The 20,554-nt window shown below is 38.2% G+C and overlaps 1 protein-coding gene across 1 annotated transcript in view; it reads left to right on the top strand.

The window, feature by feature from the left end:
* TSPAN7 (tetraspanin 7) overlaps nucleotides 1-20,554 on the top strand; it is a 94,308-nt gene that overhangs the window by 69,804 nt on the left and 3,950 nt on the right. The window contains exons 2-6 of the mRNA XM_083362909.1: nucleotides 890-1,078; nucleotides 4,729-4,803; nucleotides 7,337-7,432; nucleotides 8,195-8,350; nucleotides 12,074-12,157. Coding sequence (XP_083219035.1) covers nucleotides 890-1,078; nucleotides 4,729-4,803; nucleotides 7,337-7,432; nucleotides 8,195-8,350; nucleotides 12,074-12,157 — 600 coding nt within the window. The remainder of the gene's footprint in view (nucleotides 1-889; nucleotides 1,079-4,728; nucleotides 4,804-7,336; nucleotides 7,433-8,194; nucleotides 8,351-12,073; nucleotides 12,158-20,554) is intronic.

Genomic DNA, 20,554 nt, shown 5'->3' with positions numbered 1-20,554 from the left:
GACTACCTGTATTTCAACTATGATTTTTGGTTGGCCACCATAGCTAGTGAGAAACAACAGAGGACTAGATTTGAGGGGCAACTTTTTCAGAAGTTACTGTTCAATCAGTAGAACCACCAGAAGTGGTAATTCTGTTCAATATAATTATATTCTTTTTTCCTTAAACTGCCCCAAAGATTTGTGGTTTCTAGATATAATCCCATGTGCGAAAGAATATCCACATATGCAAATGATATATTTTATAGTATCCACTAGATGTCACCAAAGGACATCTTGATTTCACCAAATGCTGGATTATTATGAATGGAATGTATGTGCAGATTATATATATATTTTAACAATATATAGCAAAAAGACAGATTGAGAACATCACAATTTACACCTGATATTTTTCCTAAGGAAGAGTCGGTGATTGATCTTTTCTTGTGAATAGGGAAATCTGGATCTGCCTTTCCCAAGACAGTGCTTTTTACTTTTGGGATCAGGCTGGCTGGAAAATCTGGAAGGATTGTGGAATGAAGTTGACTAATTGAACATTTTCACATTTGAGATTCAAACCAGAACTTAATATGAAGACAAAATAAAACAAATATGTGCAATTTTTCCCCTAGTGGTTGACAGAAAAAGCTTGAGGAAAACACTTAGCAGGAGGTATCCCCTAAGTATGCTGGATACTTTTGTCAATAAAATGTTCTGTGTAGGCAGTTGATTTATTGTTCTGGGGCCTTGATTTGTGGCATTGTTCCTTCCTAATTAGCCTAATAAATAAAAGTATTTTTCTGATCAGTTATTCTGTACGTTTGGGGAAAAAAATCTGTTGTCGGGAATATCATGTATAACCCTTATAAAATCTAATCAAGCTTCTCTTTTCCTGCTTCTTATTTTCCAGATAACTGGTGTTATCCTTCTTGCTGTTGGTATCTGGGGGAAGTTGACTTTAGGCACATATATCTCACTTATTGCTGAAAACTCCACTAATGCTCCATATGTTCTCATCGGGACGGGTACCACAATCATAGTCTTTGGACTGTTTGGCTGTTTTGCAACGTGTCGAGGAAGCCCATGGATGCTGAAACTGGTGAGGTTAAATAATGTCATTCTAGAAAGCTGAAGGTTCAGGTGCACGTGTAGGCATACACCTGTGAAGAACAAGAGGCCATAAATCACCTTATTTGTATAATTTTGTGAATTGATCATTTTCTGGAATGTCCCAAATATCATGCTTACGGAATGCCAGGTCAGAAAAAAATGGGGTGGTTTTTTTTTGCATGCAAACCTTTTTGAAAAACTATACCTAACAGTTCAGCTTTGTTCCATAATGTGCATATTTGTTGTTAACATATAACCCAAGAAATAGCTTGATTTGAGAAGAAAGATGCTGATTGCTTTAAAATCTGGGAAATAATTCAGTTCACTAATTCCTATTCTCAGGAAGAGATCAGAATCATAAAAGAGTTGTGGTGGCTTAGGTGTGTGTCCGAATATGTTAATTTTCCAGAGTAGTTTCAGATTTTGAATAAACCATGGGCTGTGTTGAAAGAATTCTGTGGAACAAGTACCGTATTTTAGAAAACAGAGTAAACAGTTCTAAATAATTATTGGCGATTTGTGTGTAATACATAAATTCAATTAATACAAGTTTATGAAAAGCAGAAGAACGGGGGGAAATCAAATACACACTTTTGCCACTAAACACAGGTGGCCCTCAACTTATGACAATTTGTTTATAGCATTTGAAGTTACAACAATGCTGAAACAAAAGTGACTTACCACCAGTCCTTACATTGATGACTGCCACAATGTCCCCATGTTCACCTGATGAAAGTTCAGGCACTTGGCAACCATCATGCATATATGAGGCTTTGGTATCCCATGGTCACATGATTGTAATTTGCCACCTTCCCAGCTGGCTTCCAACAATCGAAGTCAACGGGGGAAGCTGGATTCACTTAATGACCGTGGCAAAAATGTCATAAAACCAGGTGTGAATCATTTAACACCTGCATCCCTTAGTGGCAGGTGTTCCGATCCCAGTTATAGTTGTACATTGAGGACAACTCTGTACACTTTTACATAGGTTTTCCATCGCAGTTATGGGAAAAAGTAATTAATAGGAGGCTTGGGGTGGGGGTGGGTGAGTGGAGTGGGAAGATTCTACAGGCATATCCAAATCCATGTCATTGAGATAGCAGCTTACCTGGATAATAAACGCTTTGGCTGCAATCCTATAGTCTACAGAAAAGGGATCAATAAGCGCATGTTGGCAGAGTTTTCTCTGGCCGCAGCTCCCAACGAGCCGCCTTGGTACGAGTTCAGAATCGGAGCCAGCTGGCAGCTGCAGCCGGAGAAAACCCCACAGAAATACCTGCTTGAGTTGCCTCTACGGGACCCTGGAGACTGCAGCCACGTGGAAAGCAGGTGCCACTGATTTGTCATGGAACCATGGTTTTAGTCATCTAAAATACGTGCCTTTAATTTTTGAATGCTTTTGAATAAAACTTGAAGTATTTATTTTAGGATTTGTTTTTTTGCCAGATTGTTCAAGCCAGGTAGTTTTTCTCTGCAAACAAAGGCCCCATGTAAATCATGATTCCTGTAATACTGCCTTCAACTCTTTCTAGACCAGGCTCCCCAAAGTGGTCAGTATTGACCCCCAAGAGTTGATGGGTCTTGCATGTCCCACTGAAGTTTAGAAGAAACTTTCCACACCAGAATGAAATATCATAGCAAAGAACAATAATGACTTCAAAAATAACAGAGTATTAAAATACCCGCGTGGTGGTATTGTTAATGTTAGGCAGGTGGCAGTTGTTCCTTTCACTTTTCAATTCTCACAACACTCTTGAAAGATATATATTACTGTTGCCCTTGCCTTTTTATAGAAGGTGAGGGGACCTGCTTTTGAATTCTCAAGTGTGGACCTGTAAAGAACAAATATTGAGCCAAAGCCCGTACATCATAATCAGAAAAATCTGTCCCCAACCCAATGGCCATAAGTTAGAAAATACGAGCGCGCCACACTCTGGAGTGTTAGAGATTTTGCATTCTTGCGTAACATTTTTATTTATTAGTTTGCATTAACATTTCACTTTTTAGATCAACTCATATGACCGGAATGAACACAGACTGAGGGGAAGAATTGATTTTATTCCTTGGCTTGACTAATATCCAAGCTATAATCTCACAATCTTCTTGTGAAAATTGAAATTAACAAGTTATATGGCTACACTATTGGAGTGCTTTTCAGATACATACAAGGATTCCCATAACTTTGAAAGGGACTTGGGTAGCCCTAGGGGGGACTGAGCTTAGTTATCAGTGGCTTCTTATTTGCTCTAAAGTAGCCCAAAAGTTTAGAACTACTTTCTCCTCTTGACTAAGCAGTTCAACATGCTGCCACTCCATTCCATTTCCAGTATTTTTAAGTTTGGTTAGCCCAGCAAGAAGAAAAGAATAAATCCACCAGCGTCAACATTACAGAAGCTATTCATTTCCTCAATAAAGTACCCTTTCACCAGCCCTTTTCCTTTCTTTTGTGAAAAAGACAATCCCAAGAAAGCAGCCATGCACCTTTTTCACTCACATGCTGCTTTTCTTCAACAATAGGTATATAAAGGATCCTAGAAAAGTTTTCCTGTTGAGAAAGAGGCACATCCCATCACTTGAATACCTTTCTTTATAAGGTAAAGGTAAAGGTTCCCCCGCACATGCGTGCTAGTCGTTTCCGACTCTAGGGGCCGGTGCTCATCTCCATTTCAAAGCCGAAGAGCCAGCGCTTGTCCGAGGACGTCTCCGTGGTCATGTGGTCGGCATGACTGGACGCCAAAGACGCACGAAGCGCTGTTACCTTCCCACCGTAGTGGTCCCTATTTTTCTACTTGCATTTTTACGTGCTTTCGAACTGCTAGGTTGGCAGAAGCTGGGACAAGTAACAGGCGCTCACTCTGCTACGTGGCACTCGGGATTCGACCCGCCAAACTGCCGACCTTCTGATCGACAAGCTCAGCGTCCTAACCCACTGACCAGATGTAATATCCTTGTTGCAGTTCTTTAAAAAAAGACTTGGAGGGCAGATACCTCCCTTTTTTTTCTAGGACTCCTGTATCTGTTTTTAGTTTCTTGCAACTGAATGAGTAAACTTAAGAAAAATGGTAGTCTCGTACCCCAAGGGACCCTGTTTTACTACTTTTTCATAGGGTGCTGATTGTGTGCACATAAGGTTACAAAGGGGAAATAAGAATAGCATATTAAGAGTTGCTGGGGTTTTTTTGCTCCAGTAATGCGGTGGCTCAGTGGGTTAGGACGCTGAGCTTGTCGATCAGAAGGTCGGCAGTTTGGCAGGTCGAATCCCGAGTGCCACGTAACAGAGTGAGCACCTGTTACTCGTCCCAGCTTCTGCCAACCTAGCAGTTCGAAAGCACATAAAAATGAAAGTAGAAAAATAGGGACCACTCCGGTGGGAAGGTAACAGCGTTCCGTGCGCCATTGGTGTCTAGTCATGCCGGCCACATGACCACGGAGACATCCTTGGACAAGTGCTGGCTCTTTGGCTTTGAAACGGAGATGAGCACCAGCCCCTAGAGTCAGAAATGACTAACACGCATGTGCGGGGGAACCTTTACCTTTTTAATAAAACATTTATGGAATGGAAGCCCTCTTCAGTGTGAGTAATCTGTTCTATACCTGTGGATGTTTCTTTTTTCTCTCTCTTTCTTTCTTCTTTTTTAGTATGCTATGTTTCTATCTCTGGTCTTCCTGGCTGAGCTAGTGGCTGGCATTTCAGGATTTGTATTTCGTCATGAGGTGAGTCTAACTTCCTTGTTAGCCGGTTGATGGCAACAAAGGTTGAAGCTTCTTAGGTAATGGGTATTATAATTTAGAAATAATTCAGCAACTCTGTATATTCTGGGTGGTGCTTCAATTGGCAGAAGGGTATATAGGCTTTTGCTATCCTATATTTGCCTTGAAATTAAATTTATTTCTTTGTTCGTTGTACAGATTTTCTTTTGCTACTTTCACTGAACAAGTATTTGTGTAACTCAGGATTTTTAAGATGCGATACCTAACTAAAATGGTTATGTTGCTGCTTTGAAAGTTGTAATTTCTTTACTGCACTAAAATATAATAACAATATACCTAGAAATGAGCACAAAATAGACCTAGACTGATGAAATTAGAAGACAATTTTAACAACAAACAACAACAACAATAATAATAAAGTTGGAAGGGACCTTGGAGGTCATCTAGTCCAACCCCCTGCTCAGGCAGGAAACCCTATACCATTTCAGACGAATGGCTATCCAGTCTCTTCTTAAAAACTTCCAGTGTTGGAGCATTCACCGCTTCTGGAGGCAGGTTGTTCTACTGGTTAATTGTTCTAACTGTCAGGAAATTTCTCCTTAGTTCTAGGTTGCTTCTCTCCTTGACTAGTTTCCATCCATTGCTTCTTGTCCTGCCCTCAGATGCTTTGGAGAATAGCTTGACTCCCTCTTCTTTGTGGCAACCCCTGAGATATTGAAACACTGCTATCATGTCCCCCCTCGCCCTTCTCTTCATTAAACTAGACATACCCAATTCCAGCAACCGTTCCCTATATGTTTTAGCCTCCAGTCCCCTAATCATCTTTGTTGCTCTTCTCTGTACTCCTTCTAGAGTCTCAACATCCTTTTTACATCGTGGTGACCAAAACTGGATGCAGTGTTCCAAGTGTGGCCTTACCAAAGCATTGTAAAGTGGTATTAATACTTCACGTGATCTTGATTCTGTCCCTCTGTTAATGCAGCCTAGCACTGTGTTGGCTTTTTTGGCAGCTGCAGCACACTGCTGTCCACTAGGACTCCAAGATCCCTTGCACAGTTGCTACTATTGAGCTACTATTTAATCCAAGACAGATGTGTCTTTTCCACCATTCAATATATATTATAGCATATTTTTCATAAGCCATATGAAGACTATCTGACAAAATGTTCTGATTATAATAAAGGGGGAGTCCAAAAAGCTATTGTTGGTGTCCTGAAAGTTCTGCTTTGGTTTTCTTTCTATTTTCTTTCTATAAAACTTTCTTGTCACATTCTCAAATTAAGGAACTCTTGACATTGCTTTAGTGACATAGGACCTGGGACTGCTGTTCAGAAACACATTATCATTTCTAATTATAAAATTACAATTAAAAATTAATATAGGATAGGGTTTATGCTTCTAAAAAGACCCAACAATTTTGTTTGGTTCCTGAAATGTTTGCTTTTTAGAAGCAGCTAAAGAACCCACCACTGAAGGACTGAATATCCAGAAAAGGTGTTTTAAAACATGGAAGCATGAGATCTGCAGTTCTTTAAAACAGCCAAGTCTTTTCCTGGGTTCACACAGAAACACATAGAAACACTCAGGAAGTAAGACCCTGTTCTTGGCACAAATACATACTGTTCCAGACCAATAATCAGTATTTCCCAGAAAACCTCTCAGTTTCTCTAAGAAACTTAGATCAACAATTCTGGTCTTTCTTGAAGTCAGATAATAAATAAATATTTTTATATTTCTAAATTTTAATTTCTAACACAGTACATATTGATGGATATAAATTCTTTGGGGTCCTCCGTCATTTTTAAAAATGGGAGGCTGAGACCAAAGTGTTTAAGAATCATGACATAGATAATTCTTGCAAATAATGTGTGAAGCTGCTGTAAAGATTTGCTGGAAAGGCAGCTCAAATCTTCCTTCCTTCCTCCCTCCCTCGCTCCCTTTCATTTCTATTTCTGATTTCTATTTTTATTTCTATTTCTGTTTCTGATTTCTTGAGCCTTGCAGGACTGGAAATGATTAATACAAAGAACAAGTCTCTTAGAACTCTGTAACATTTTTTAGGGGGAAAATGGTTAGGATTACCACACAAGAATTCTGATTTTCATAAGGGCCTCTCTATATCATCAATCAGAGCAGGAGTATTTTTTTCTGATACCATTACGGTGAAGAGGTCAGGGAAGAGGGCAGACCTGCTGTTTTTTTTGTTTGTTTCTTTTTAAAGGCATGGCAGCCTCATTTAGTTTCATTTTAAATAATTGCTTCTCCCTTTGTCAGTCAGGATTTTGGCTCTCACACTACCAAATGTGAGATTTAATTTTCATTTCTCTGTGGTTGCACCAATATAGGGAACTATTGAATGTTCAGTGATGACTTATATTATCCTTTAATATTTTTTTCAGGAGAAATGACATGAGAAATTTTTATTTTTATTTTTTTCATCTAAAAATGATGTTTCCTCACTAGGAGAAAACTCACTAGAAATGTAATTGGACTGTTGCCTCATGCAGTTTATCCCATTGTCTCAATTTCCTTTTAGATCAAGGACACTTTCCTTAGGACATATACTGAAGCCATCCAGAATTACAATGGAAATGATGAGAAGAGCCAAGCAGTGGATGATGTACAACATAATGTAAGTTTAGAGCTGCTGAACTGAAAATCAGTGTTTGGACTGCAGTATGAAAGTGTAGGTAGGTGTTGGCAGTGTTTTTTATGGATTCATTTTTCTGGTTCTGGATATTTTACACAAAAGATTTACATTCAGGAAGTCCCAGCGTAGCTACTGTCAATTATATATCAGATATAACTGATCTGGTAATATTGGAATAGAGAGCCCAATGATCTGATTATACTCTCCTACAACACAGAAGGTTTTTTTGTGTGAGAGAGAACTGGTGTTTTTTTAAAAATTCCATTTATATCCCGCCCTTCTCCGAAGACTCAGGGCGGCTTACAAGCTTAGCAGTTTGAATATTCTCTCCAACTATCTGTGAACTTCATTGCTTTCAGGCACTTAGATTTCCACAGCGTTGGAGTAAAAATGCTCTTTTATATAATTCTTTGATGAAAATGTAGGAAGGTAATCATGAAATTACTTTTGTAAAGACAAAACTTCGCAAATTTCTTTCATTTCTCAATTTTTACCTGCATTTGAAGTTTAGATTGTATATTTCTCTAGACAAGAATCTTGTCTTTTGCCTTTTGGTCATCATTCTGACAAATTATAATGATACTATAGTAATAATCTCTTGACTATGTTTTCAGAAAGGAGATTTCTTTTCTCTTTCTCTTTTTGGACTATAAATAGTTTATTTGTCTGGAATGTTTTGAAGTCAAATGCATAAAACCTTTCCCAGTTTTGTAATTTTCCTTTCCTTTTTCTCATCCTTATTAGCTGAGGTGTTGTGGTGTCCAGAACTACACCAACTGGAATACTAGCCCTTATTTTAGTGAACATGGAATTCCTCCAAGTTGTTGTATGAATGCGAGTGACTGTAATTCTATGGACCTGCGTAACATGACTATTGCTCCTACTAAAATAAACCAGAAGGTATGGTTCATTTCAGGCTTTCAGAATAAGGTATTTAATGCATACATACATACATACATACATACATACATACATACTTACATACATACATACATACATTTCTCTACCTATTATGCACACTATTTTGTGACCCTGTCTTTAGTTATTGATCATTGAGTAATATCACAAATAAATAAAATAAATAAAATAAATTAATGTTTAATTAATTAAATAATGAAACATGTTTCTGGGGGATTGGTAACAATCTTATCCTGGTCATAGTAAGTGTTCTAATGAAAGTTTTTCAGGTATTAACAGAAAAAAGATGCTTTCCACACAGCCCTGTTAATAAACTTTCTAAGAGATTTCTGAACTAACTTCCCATATCTATTATGACTATAATTTTTTTTTAAAACGCTCTTTTTACGACCCTGTAATCCATTAATTCAGGATAGAGTTGGGGAGATGAGATGGAGCTGAGCGTTTACTGGCAGATGGCCTTCCTGATGCCACGCAAAGTTTGCAGCAGATATTTTTTCTTTGCGCCCTAGGAGAGAAACATCTGCTGCTACCTAGGAATGAACTCTCAACCTTCCAAGTGGAAGGCGAGCATCTTCACCACTGGACCACAACACTACTACTATTATGAATACAAACATCCCCATAATAATTACTACTTAAAGCAAAGAATTCAGCAAATAGATTCAAATCTATTAACAGCTTCTCAGTGCAAATGACAAATCTATTTGAATCTATTTATGACAATTTTCGTGGCTGTCTAATATTAGTTTCCACCAGTGCTTTTTTTTTGTAAGAAAAAAGGTGCCAGAACTCACATCTTGTTAATCTTTTATTAAAAAAAATTATATATTCAGTTCTTAGGACCAGTGGTTGAGAAGTAATTAGCATTTTTTTAAAAAAAATTGGGGTCACACTTTTACACTAAAAATTTGAAAAAAGATTTTCAATTCACCAACGATTTTTTAAAATAAAGAAATTACCTTTTGCACATAGTCAATCACTGTACACACACCCACACGTCAGTTGTGTAACAAATCATAATGGCCACTGCCTCCAGTAAGCACAGCGCGTGGCCACACGACCAATCACAAGCCAAGCAGTGCCACAAGCTGAGAAGCACCATCACAACTAGCGTGGATAAAGTACACATGCATCGGACTCAACACACAAGCAGCCTGCATGCATCATTTTAATGATTTTGCCACCGACCTGCTATGCTCGACAGGGTGATTCAAGTCCAAATGGACCAAATATCAAATTTTCAAAAGTTACTTTTAAAACTTGAAAAATCTGTCGAAAAAAGGTGCCGAAACTCCGTTCCAGTGTGTTCTATGACAAAAAAAAGCACTGTGGTTTCCACCACCTTTTTTAAATTCATCATTTGGGTCATGTATCACATGTTACGTGCTAACAGTCAACATAAATGTAGAAAACAGAATAAATGACCGGAACCTATCCTTTATTAGATATGTTTTATTACTTGAGATTTGTTTGAATATTAGTAGTTCGGGTTGGTAGATGGGCTGTTGGTTTGATCTCCAGGCTTGGTAATTAGGTTGACTTCATCTCCATTTGGGGGGGACCTCTTCAGTGCAGTTTGAATTGTGTTTGGTTGTTTGGAATGCTGCTTCCGATATTTCAGTTGAAGTAGCTCTCTTGCTCTCAGTGGTTGGTAGGTGGGGTTGATGTCAATGTGTCTGTTCACTGATTGGGTGGTGGAGAAACAGGTCTTGAGGAATTCTCTTTCTCTCCTTGACTTAGCTTGGGTCATAACTGTGGTCCCACTTAGATCGAACTTGTGTCCTTCTGAGTCCTCGTGGACGGACATGAGGGACAATGGGTCATGTCTTTTGTTAGCCAGGGAGTGCTCATGCAGACTGGTAGATAGCTTTTTTCCTGTTTGGCCCACATAGTTCTTTTCACAGTTGTTATATTGGACTTGTATATGGTGCCTGATCTTTGATTTGTTTCTGTTGGCTCTTTAGGTTTGATAGAGTCCGTCTGAGAGTTGAGGCTGGTTTGTGGGCTACTGTGAGGTCGTGTTGGTGTAGTAGTCTTTCTGTCATCTCTGAAATGTTTTATATATAAGGAATTGTGAACTATGTGAGCCAAACAGAAAAAAGCTATCTACCAGACTGCATGAGCACTCCCTGGTTATCAAAAGATATGACCCATTGTTCCTCATGTCGATCCACGAGGACTCAGAAGGATACAAGTTCAGTCTAACCAGGACAATTATAACATAAGCAAAGTCAAGGAGAGAAAGAGAATTCCTCAAAGCCTGGTTTTCCACCAACCAATCAGTGAACAGACACATTGACGCCACATTGACCCCACCCCACATTGACCCCACTGAGAGCAAGAGAGCTACTTCAACTGAAATATCGGAAGCAGCATTCCAAACAACCAAACACAATTCAAACTGCACTGAAGATGTCCCCCCCAAACAGAGATGAAATGTTTGCAACCTAATTACCAAGCCTGGAGATCAAAGCAATAGCCCAGCTACCAACCTGAACTACTAATATTCAAACACACCTCAATAAAAAGCCCATGTTTTATTACTATAATGACAGTGATGGTGAACCTTTTAGAGACCGAGTGCCCAAACTGCAACCCAAAACTCAGTTATGTATCATCGGGTGCTGGGTAGGCATGGCCCATTGGGTGGGTGTGACCCATTGGGTGGGCATGGCTGCAGTGGCCACGGCAGACTGGGTGGGCGTGGCCACCTCAGTTTTGCTCGTGGGGAGGAATGCCTATGGGGGCCAAGCAGGGTTGGGGGAGATCCAGGGGGTCTCTGGCAGGTGGAACGGTGGGCAGGAGACTCATCCTGTGGGGTGAGGTGAGGCAACGCAGGGAGGCAGGGCAGGGGTGCCATTGCCACAGGACAGGGCGAGGCAGGGGCCAGGGCAGCTGCTGCCAGACACCATCAGCCCCCGCATACAGTGAGTGCATGGGGGTTAACTGTGTCCATCAGCAGCCACAGCCTGCCTGCCCTTCGGTTTCGGCATGATGTGGCTGTTTGCTGCCTCATGCGTCACACCCAATGTGGCTGCCATGAGGCCACAGAACAAGCCAGGCAGAGGTAAGGAACTGGTATACTGGTTTCTTACCGGCGCCCAGCTTGTTCACAGCCTCATGGCAGCTGCATTGGGCAGGAAGTAGCAAACGGTCGGTTTTGGTGCAACATGGCTGTTTGCTTCCGGCCATGGCCATTTGCCGCTTCACGTATCGTGGCTGTTTGCCTTCAGCCGTGGCCATTTGCTGCCTCGTGTGTTGCACGTAATGCCGCTGCCGTGAGGCGCGGAACAAGCCGGGTGGAGGTAAGGAACTGGTATACTGGTTTCTTACTGTTGCCCAGCTTGTTCCATGGCCTCATGGCAGTGGCATTGGGCAGGAGGCAGCAAACAGACAGTTTTGGCGTGACGTGGCTGTTTGCCTCACGTATTGTGCCCAATGCTGTTGCAATGCGGCTTGGCCGAAAGCAGCCGTGGAACAAGTGGGGCAGGTTCCCCCCCACCTGCTTCATGGATCACCCTGCCGCCGCTGTATAAAAAGTGTTAATACTTATAGTCCTTGTCAATTTTTATTATAATTGGTAGATGGTGTGCCACTGAGTTTTGTACATTGAACTGAATAACCATTATTCAAATGAGCATTAAAACATGGACAAAAGGATATAGTTTTGAAGAGTGATTAAATGTTCTTTGTTTTCTTTAGGGCTGTTATGATTTAGTGACCAGTTTTATGGAGACCAATATGGGAATCATAGCTGGAGTGGCTTTTGGAATTGCATTCTCACAGGTATGCCATTTTATTGTTTTGAAGTGTGTTTGGCCCAGCTTCAGAGAGGGATTATGGAAAGGTGCAGGCCTCAAACTGTTCATTAATGCTTAGGTCATCTATTCATTGATTTTTCTTTCTCTAACTTAAATGGAGTTTCGCCTAGAGAATTATCAGTTACAGCCCAGCTAATGACAGCCTCAAGGGGGTGAAAAGATTCTTCCATTGGGTCAAATAAAGGTTAACCTAATAAAAGTAGCTTAAATGAAGCATAAAGAGTCCACATGACAAATAGTTGATTCATAGCTTGCATGGGGAGTTTCATACCTTAGATTTGTTTTTGTTTTAAAAAATATCAAATTTTGAATCTCATCATGTTTCAAAAAAGAAAGCTGGAAGCATATGCTTAATTGGTCCCATTTAGAGGTTATAGTTAAGACCATCAACAAATATTTCATTTTATTGAGACCCAAGCAGTTAGCATTTGTTATAGACAAATGTGAATTTTATGTAGCTGCTGCATCTAAAAATCAAAGTCAGGACAACACACAAATGAAGCTGCTTTCCATGAGAATTTCTTTCTTCGTAAATTAGAAAATGTGTCTCTAATTTCTTTAGTTTTAAGCACAAAGAAGGATTGAGTCCTTGAGATTATGTTAAAATAGTATGCCAAATTAAATAAATCTGATTCTAACTTACTGAGCTTATTCACAGGTCTAAAGATGCTAAAGATCATTTAATTCAACACACCGCTCTAAAATATAGCCTAGTACTACCAGTCACATCTCATATTCTGAGTTGTATCTGCAATAGTAAGAGGTATTCAGACCAACTACTTTAAGTCATTTGCTTGACTGTTTAGTTGGATTATTTTTGTGATGCCGCTGCTACTGAAAACAATGATGATAGCAGTTAAGAAATGAGTAGCAGTTTAAATGCTGTTTTAGATTTCAATATTAACCACTAAACTGATTAATGGTAAAGTTAAGAAAAGCAAAGAAGCTAGTTCTGTATATAATACATAATTAACTCATGACATTCACTAAACCAAGTATATTAAATAATAACTAGCAGTCAAAATTATTTTTCAAAAAAGTAAACAGATTTCTGGACAATAAGTCTTAATGACAGGCGCAAGCATTGTACTTGGTAGGAGGAGACAACCTCTTACGTTCAGGGACCCTGAATGCAGATGGATGGCGATATGTCACAAAGAACTCTCATCATGAGCTTTTTGTCTCACTGCCATTGGAAGCAGAATCCTGGTTCTACTAGATTAATCTTTTCAGGGATTGGTTCAGTGTAGCAGTTTAATCCTCTTGTTTAGCAGTGCAGAAAAGAGAAGCAAAGGTATATCTAGAACTGCCGTTGAAAGCTCTCTGTTTTGTTTCCCGATCAAAAGTTTATTCCAGACATGTCAAACACAAGGCCCGGGGGCCAGATCCGGCCCGCGAAGTGGTTTCATGCGGCCCGCGAAGCCATCCTGGAAACAGTGAGGGAACGGCCCCCACTGCCTTGTCCCTGGCCCAGAGACCCTCAGACCTGTCCCACTCCTGCCCAGGCCCCCATAGGCACCCTTGATGCCAACGATGTAGAGCTGGCCATGCCCACCCAGTAGGGCATACACACTCTAGCCACGCCCACCCAGTAGGCCACGCCCACCCAGGCCACACCCACCCGGCCCCTTGAGGGCAACCGCAATGCTGATGCAGCCCTCAATGAAATTGAGTTTGACACCCCTGGTTTATTCCATCGGTTGCAATAATTTAGAAGCATAGCAACAAAAAGGATATCATCTGGTAAAATTTGTTACCAAAGATCATATAAGATGAAATAATATGTATGGATATTTTCCAAGCACATCTAGATCAACATATACTGTATTTAAGGAAAATAATTGTTAAAAAAACCCCATATTGTACGTATTGCTTTAAAAAGAGATCATTAGTTTTAAAATACAGAACAAATTATATTACTTACAGCATGAGTTGACTGAGACTAGGCACTTATCTGTAAATGTATTAGAAATCAATTTTTCAGCATATTATCTCTTTTAATATAGTAAGGGAAAATATGTAGTATGTTTTGTCTATGGTTCATTATTTTATACTTTTAGTTTGACAGTTTACTTCTTAGAGTAAATTTAAATATTTGTGCACTGCCTGAGTGAGTCAAAATAAAAATAATAACATAGTTCCTACTATGAAGTGCAATAGAATCTAAAACTGGAAGCCACTTCTAGGTTCAATTTGAATTTGAGAATAGTTTTTGGGGAAGGGGCACATTTCAACTATTGAAATGCTTTTTCAGAATAAAGGTTGTCTCTGTGTTTTGTTTCTATAAACATTTCTAGAAATATTTTGAAACATACTATTTATTGAGAAAATAAGGCTCAAAATATATATTTTTCTAAAATTCACCTTTTTAGAGGAATGAGACATAATTTGCCATTTTCATAAGAAAGTGCTCTTCGTGAATAAGGTTAATTCAGATTTTCAGAATATGATTCTTCTATGGTACTTATTAGAGCTAAAAGTAAAGAATGTCCATTTTTTCAAGAATTAGTCTATGATTTACAGCAAGGTTGGGCGTCTGGAGTCTAAACCTATGCTGCTGCAAGTTAGAGGCCAATCACCAAGTGATTGATAATGAGACTTTGAGTTTTAAAAAGAGAAAAGGTAATAGAATAGATCCTAAGGTTAACAGTCTTTCCCCTTTAGAACAACCTCCTCAAGCCAAATGCATCCTACTATCTAGAAATGTCATCTTTGCCTTTCTAGCAACATCTTATCATTCTACACCACTGCATTTCTTGGAAACTTAAAATAATTTCAAAATGTTGCTTTTAACTAAATCAACGTTGCTCATTCCACTAATAGATATCTTGATCCACAGTCACATCCAAATATATTTCAAACACGTGAAAAATATGTTTGACCAGAGACATGGTGAAGGATAAAAAAAATGAATGTGCATATCCAGTTCAACATTTATGGAGCCTTTTGTCAAAAGCTAAATTCAGCAATGCAAAGAACAGACCATTCCTACTTATGTTTATTTATTTATATAAAATTCCATTGATCAATGGTATTTATTCTGAATAAAGGTTACTTTTAGATAGTTAGTTCCTAGAGTACCAATCAAATGACATTGTTTAGCCATACTTTTCATATTTTATGGGGAAAAGAAGAAATGAAAGAATTTATGGAAAAGATTGAGTTGTTTGTAATGGAACATGATAGTGCCTGTTGTTGTTGTTAGTTGCGAAGTCATGTCCGACCCATCGCGACCCTATGGACAATGTTCCTCCAGGCCTTCCTGTCCTCTACCATCTTCTGGAGTCCATTTAAGCTCATGCCTACTGCTTCAGTGACTCCATCCAGCCACCTCATTCTCTGTCGTCCCCTTCTTCTATTGCCCTCAATCTTTCCCAGAATTAGGCTCTTCTCCAGTGAGTCCTTTCTTCTCATTAGGTGGCCAAAGTATTTGAGTTTTAGCTTCAGGATCTGGCCTTCTAAAGAGCAGTCAGGGTTGATCTCCTCTAGGACTGACCGGTTTGATCGCCTTGCAGTCCAAGGGACTCGCAGGAGTCTTCTCCAGCACCAGAGTTCAAAGGCTTCAATTCTTTGGCGCTCAGCCTTTCTTATGGTCCAGCTTTCACTGCCATACATTGCAACTGGGAAGACCATAGCCTTGACTATACGCACTTTTGTTGACAGGGTGATGTCTCTGCTTTTTAGTGTGCTGTCTAGATTTGCCATGGCTTTCCTCCCCAGGAGCAAGCGTCTTTTAATTTCTTGGCTACAGTCCCCATCTGCAGTGATCTTGGAGCCCAGGAAAATAGTGCCTGGACTCCTACAAAACACAGGAAGGAAATTTTGCACTTCCCTGAAAGCTGGAATGACCCTTAACATGCATAAACAAAAGGCTATATAATGATCTTGTGAAAATAGAAATGCAGGAATAATTAATTAAGAAGATATCACAAGATATGACAAAACGTTAAGTAATACTGAGAGTCCCTCCCAGATTATTTTCATTGAAAGTGCTTGTTTTTGTCACAAATAATCCCCCCCAATAAAAGATTTTTGATTGCTGATCAGTTTTATAGAATCAATAAAGCTGTTGAAAACTGAACACGAGATAAAATATAGTGTTAAAAGCTGTAGAATATGAAGGATTTTAGTGCAGTTTTGCCAATTGGTAATTTGCATCATTCTCAAAGTGATTTGATAATGTTTTGATGCATTCTGACATAAAAGATAACATAATGCCCTTAGTATTACTCTTTGTTTCAAAGAAAAAGAAAATGGGTCAAGAAATGAAGTTTACTGGCTATGTTTTAAATAGATACTAGGCACCAAGTAACCAGGCAGATGAATTGGAATTTATAATTGTGGCATGATTAAAGTAGAAAATCTATCTAGCTCCTTACATGACAGTTGATATTTTTTTTCGTCTTTAGTTATAACATACATTCCCATAATGTAGTTTCTAACGTTTTAAGCTAAAGAGAGCTGAATATAACTTCATATTGGCAATTCTGGCTATAAAGGAAATGTTATTGTTGTTTCAGAGAGGTGGTCCAATCAGAAATTGTTTTGTAAACATTTATGATTTTGTTTGATTTAGAATCCAGTATTATGAAAACCATCCTTTAACTATTAGCTCTCAATAGCAGGCTAGTATATATTAAATAAGGGACGCGGTGGTTCAGTGGGTTAGGACGCTGAGCTTGTTGATCAGAAGGTCGGCAGTTTGGCGGGTCAAATCCCGAGTGCCGCGTAACAGAGTGAGCGCCTGTTACTCGTCCCAGCTTCTGCAAACCTTCTGCCAACTTTATATATTAAATATATTTGGTTTCAGCTGAGGTACTCTACACTACTATTAAAACACCAGAATCATATGAAATAAGAACAGTCCTGTTGGATCAGACCAAAGATCTTTCTTAGCTCAGCAGTTTTGTTTCTCAAACCAGCCAGACAAATGCCACTCTGGTCATACACAGGAGATAGACAATAACCTTCTGCCATTTGTTCCCTTGCAACAGGTATTTGGAAGAATGCTGCTTCCAACATATAGAATCTTTAGAACTAATAGCCTATGGTAGAGGTGTCCTTCATGAATTTCTCCAATCTTCTTTTTATGTTAGTAACCATTATCATGTCTGATGGTACTAAATCCAGAATAATTATACACTATATAATATCTATATAATATCTATTTCTAATTCTAATTTTATTCTATTCTAATCTCTTTCAAGTCGTCCTAATCCTAAAGTGTTGAGTAGGAGAAAAACATCTACAGTACATCCACTTTCCCATATCATGCATGATTTATACACCTTATACACCTTAATCATTTACCTGATCCATCACCTTTATTATTAGCTAGAGTCCCAAACAGTCTAGCCATTTCTCATAAGAAAGGTGTTCAAGCTGCTTGATCATTTTAATTGCTACCTTCTATACTGTTTTTACTGTTTTCAGCTGTTATATGTTATGTGGCAATCAGAACTATGACTAATATTCCAAATGTGGATATTGTGTATAATTTGTATAATATTACATTATTTATTTTCAGTCCCTTTCCTAATAATCCTGAGTATACAATTTACCTTGTTCAGAGTTTCATACACTGCTTCCATTTTTTAATTATATCATCTACTATCATGTCTTGGTGTTTTCTTGATTACAGATAGTTCACACTCCTTCAGTGTATACACTATATTGTGTCAGAAGTTTTCCCTTAACATGCAAACTGGGCAAAAAGATTTTAAAAGAACTGATAATTCTTCAATCCTTTACTCAATTTTTATTTAAAAATCTATCTCAGTTCAACACATGCAAGCTCACCTTGACCAAAGAAAGTTCTTTATTTTTAACATTTATAAATATTCAGAGTTTTAAAATTTTAATCATTTGATTTTTTTTAGAAAAAATACTGTTTTATGAACAATTTACCTTGTTAAAGATAGAAATTTTGTTCTAATTTTAATCAGCGTGCTGTTAACTAATTGATATAATAGGCATAAGTTGAAGTACTATACAAAGCTGTCTTCTAAATTCATATCCTCTGTATTTTTTATTAAAACATTTTTCATTATTAATCAGGTGGCATGCATGCTTTTAAAAATTATCATGCATATAAAGCACAAAAAAATCCCATCCCCATTTTTCAAGGTAACTAATTAATTGAAGGCTAAATAACATATTTGAAAAGTCAGCTCTTAACTTGAACTTTTTAAATTTAATTTTAGCATATAATCCATTTGACATATTTGTAGATCAAATGTTTAATACTGATCAGTAAAACTTCCAATATATTTTAACCTTTAATAATACAGTTAGATTTAGATCTGAATATTTTTATCCCATGTTCATTATTTTTATAAATAACTCAAGGTGGCAAACATATCTAATACTTCTTTCTTCTTCCATAACAACTCTTTGAGGTGAGCTGGGCTAAAAGAGAGTGACTGGCCCAAAGTCATCAAACCAGTTTTCAGGCCTAAAGTACAACTAAAACTCACAGTCTCCTGGTTTCTATCCTGGGGCCTTATCCACTAGATCAGGGGTAGGCAACCTTGGCTCTTTGATGACTCGTGGACTTCAACTCCCAGAATTCCTGAGCCATGCTCTGGCTCAGGAATTCTGGGAGTTGAAGTCCACAAGTCATCAAAGAGCCAAGGTTGCCTACCCCTGCACTAGACCAAACTTTTCATGTCTATTTACCCCTTAATTTGTTTTTCACATTCACATTTGAATTTTATCTCTAGACATTGTCCAAAATAAATTGCTAATAAGGTTTTTTAAACTTAGTTCCCCAGAATTTCCTTCAAAAATTGCTTTATGTTTTCATATCTCCCATTTCATTCAGTCATTATTTTACCTATTTTTAAATAGTGACTTCTTATTAAACATTTTCAATGATTCAGCACTTTCTATTTTATAACAAAATATTTTCTACTGGTTTGAGGAATGCTAATTTTTCATTTCCATATAAGCATTTCTAAGACATTCAGTGAAAAAAAGCTAAATATTTTCTTAATGTTTGTGATACTTTCATGGTGGGCCTTCTAAAAAAATGCAGATTGCTAATCCACCTAGGTGACTAAGTAACTCTCTAAAGAAGCAAGTGTGAAGGTTTTGGCTAAGTTAGAAAATTGCAACGCTCAAGGAAAGCTGCAGAAAGATGGCAGTCAAGACTCCCAAACCTCATACCCCCTGACTGGGCTGATGAAGTTTGGATGAAACAGTATTGAACCATTTGGAAAAACAATTGAGTGTATTTGCTAAAGCCTATATAGTAAGCTTATACTTGCTATGCTTATATTGCCTGTATAGTTTTAATCTTCTGTATAGTTTTAATCTTTCTTGAATATTTTCCATTCTAGCATACTCACCAGTTATGTTGCAGAGCCATCCCAAATTAATTTCATTATTCCAAAATATGAGATGCCTCAGTAGTCTATGTAACAGCTCTGTATATTAAAAGCAAGTGTCTCTCACCCTTTTTTATCTAGTGGCATTTGTTTCTAATATCTAATAAAGAAGCTTTCATAAGAACACTCTGCAGGCTAAATTCACACATATCCTGAACAACTTCCCTATGCATTTGTTTTTGATTTTGTTTTAATTTTGAAAATAGATGCTGCTAGCTATATTCCAAAGTATTTGTAATATCTGAAGCTATTCAGTATCTGATCATCTGCTGTTGCTATGCCAACATAGAAGGAAACAAGAGAATCCTGTGAGGTACATGTACAGCTAAGTACGAGGCAGCATAATAAAATCTGGAATTCACTGTGCTGACTTCAGTTCAGTAACCACTCGGGAGAGTACTTTGATCTGGAGGTTATACCCTAGCCATAATCATTGAGAAAGCTCGATATCACCATTCTGTTTTCATCAACTGCTTACCTGTAGGCTTATAAACAATATTTAACCTGACATTTGTATTTGCCTGCATATATATCAGTAAACATATAACTGATGCAGCCTTTTTCCATCACATAAATTGATCAACAGTTTATGGTCCATATGAAAATTTTTAATTCCAATTTATTTAGCGGAATCCCTGAAATTGCACCTAAAATTAAGCAACAGCCCATTGAAAAATGAAAGATAATAACTATATGTAGAACTTCTAGGACAGACATGTCAAACTCGCAACATCATGTGACGTCACACGATGTATTGGAGCTTTTCCCCCATTGCCGGCAATGGGGTGGGCGTGGTTTTCTTGTGATGCTGGCAGTTTGACACCCCTGTTCTAGGATTAAAATGCATCTTCCCCACCAAAATAGATATTAGATTTTTTTTTAATCTCACCTGAATTATTTTTATAAACAACTCAAGGCAGCACACTTACCTAATACTCCTTCCTCCTCCTATTTTTCCCCCACAACAAAAACAC

This window comes from Vipera ursinii (genome assembly GCF_947247035.1).
Source record: "Vipera ursinii genome assembly, chromosome: 4".
Lineage (NCBI taxonomy): Eukaryota > Metazoa > Chordata > Lepidosauria > Squamata > Viperidae > Vipera > Vipera ursinii.
Note: the sequence above shows the minus strand (reverse complement) of the source record. Positions and strands in the feature narration are given on the sequence as shown.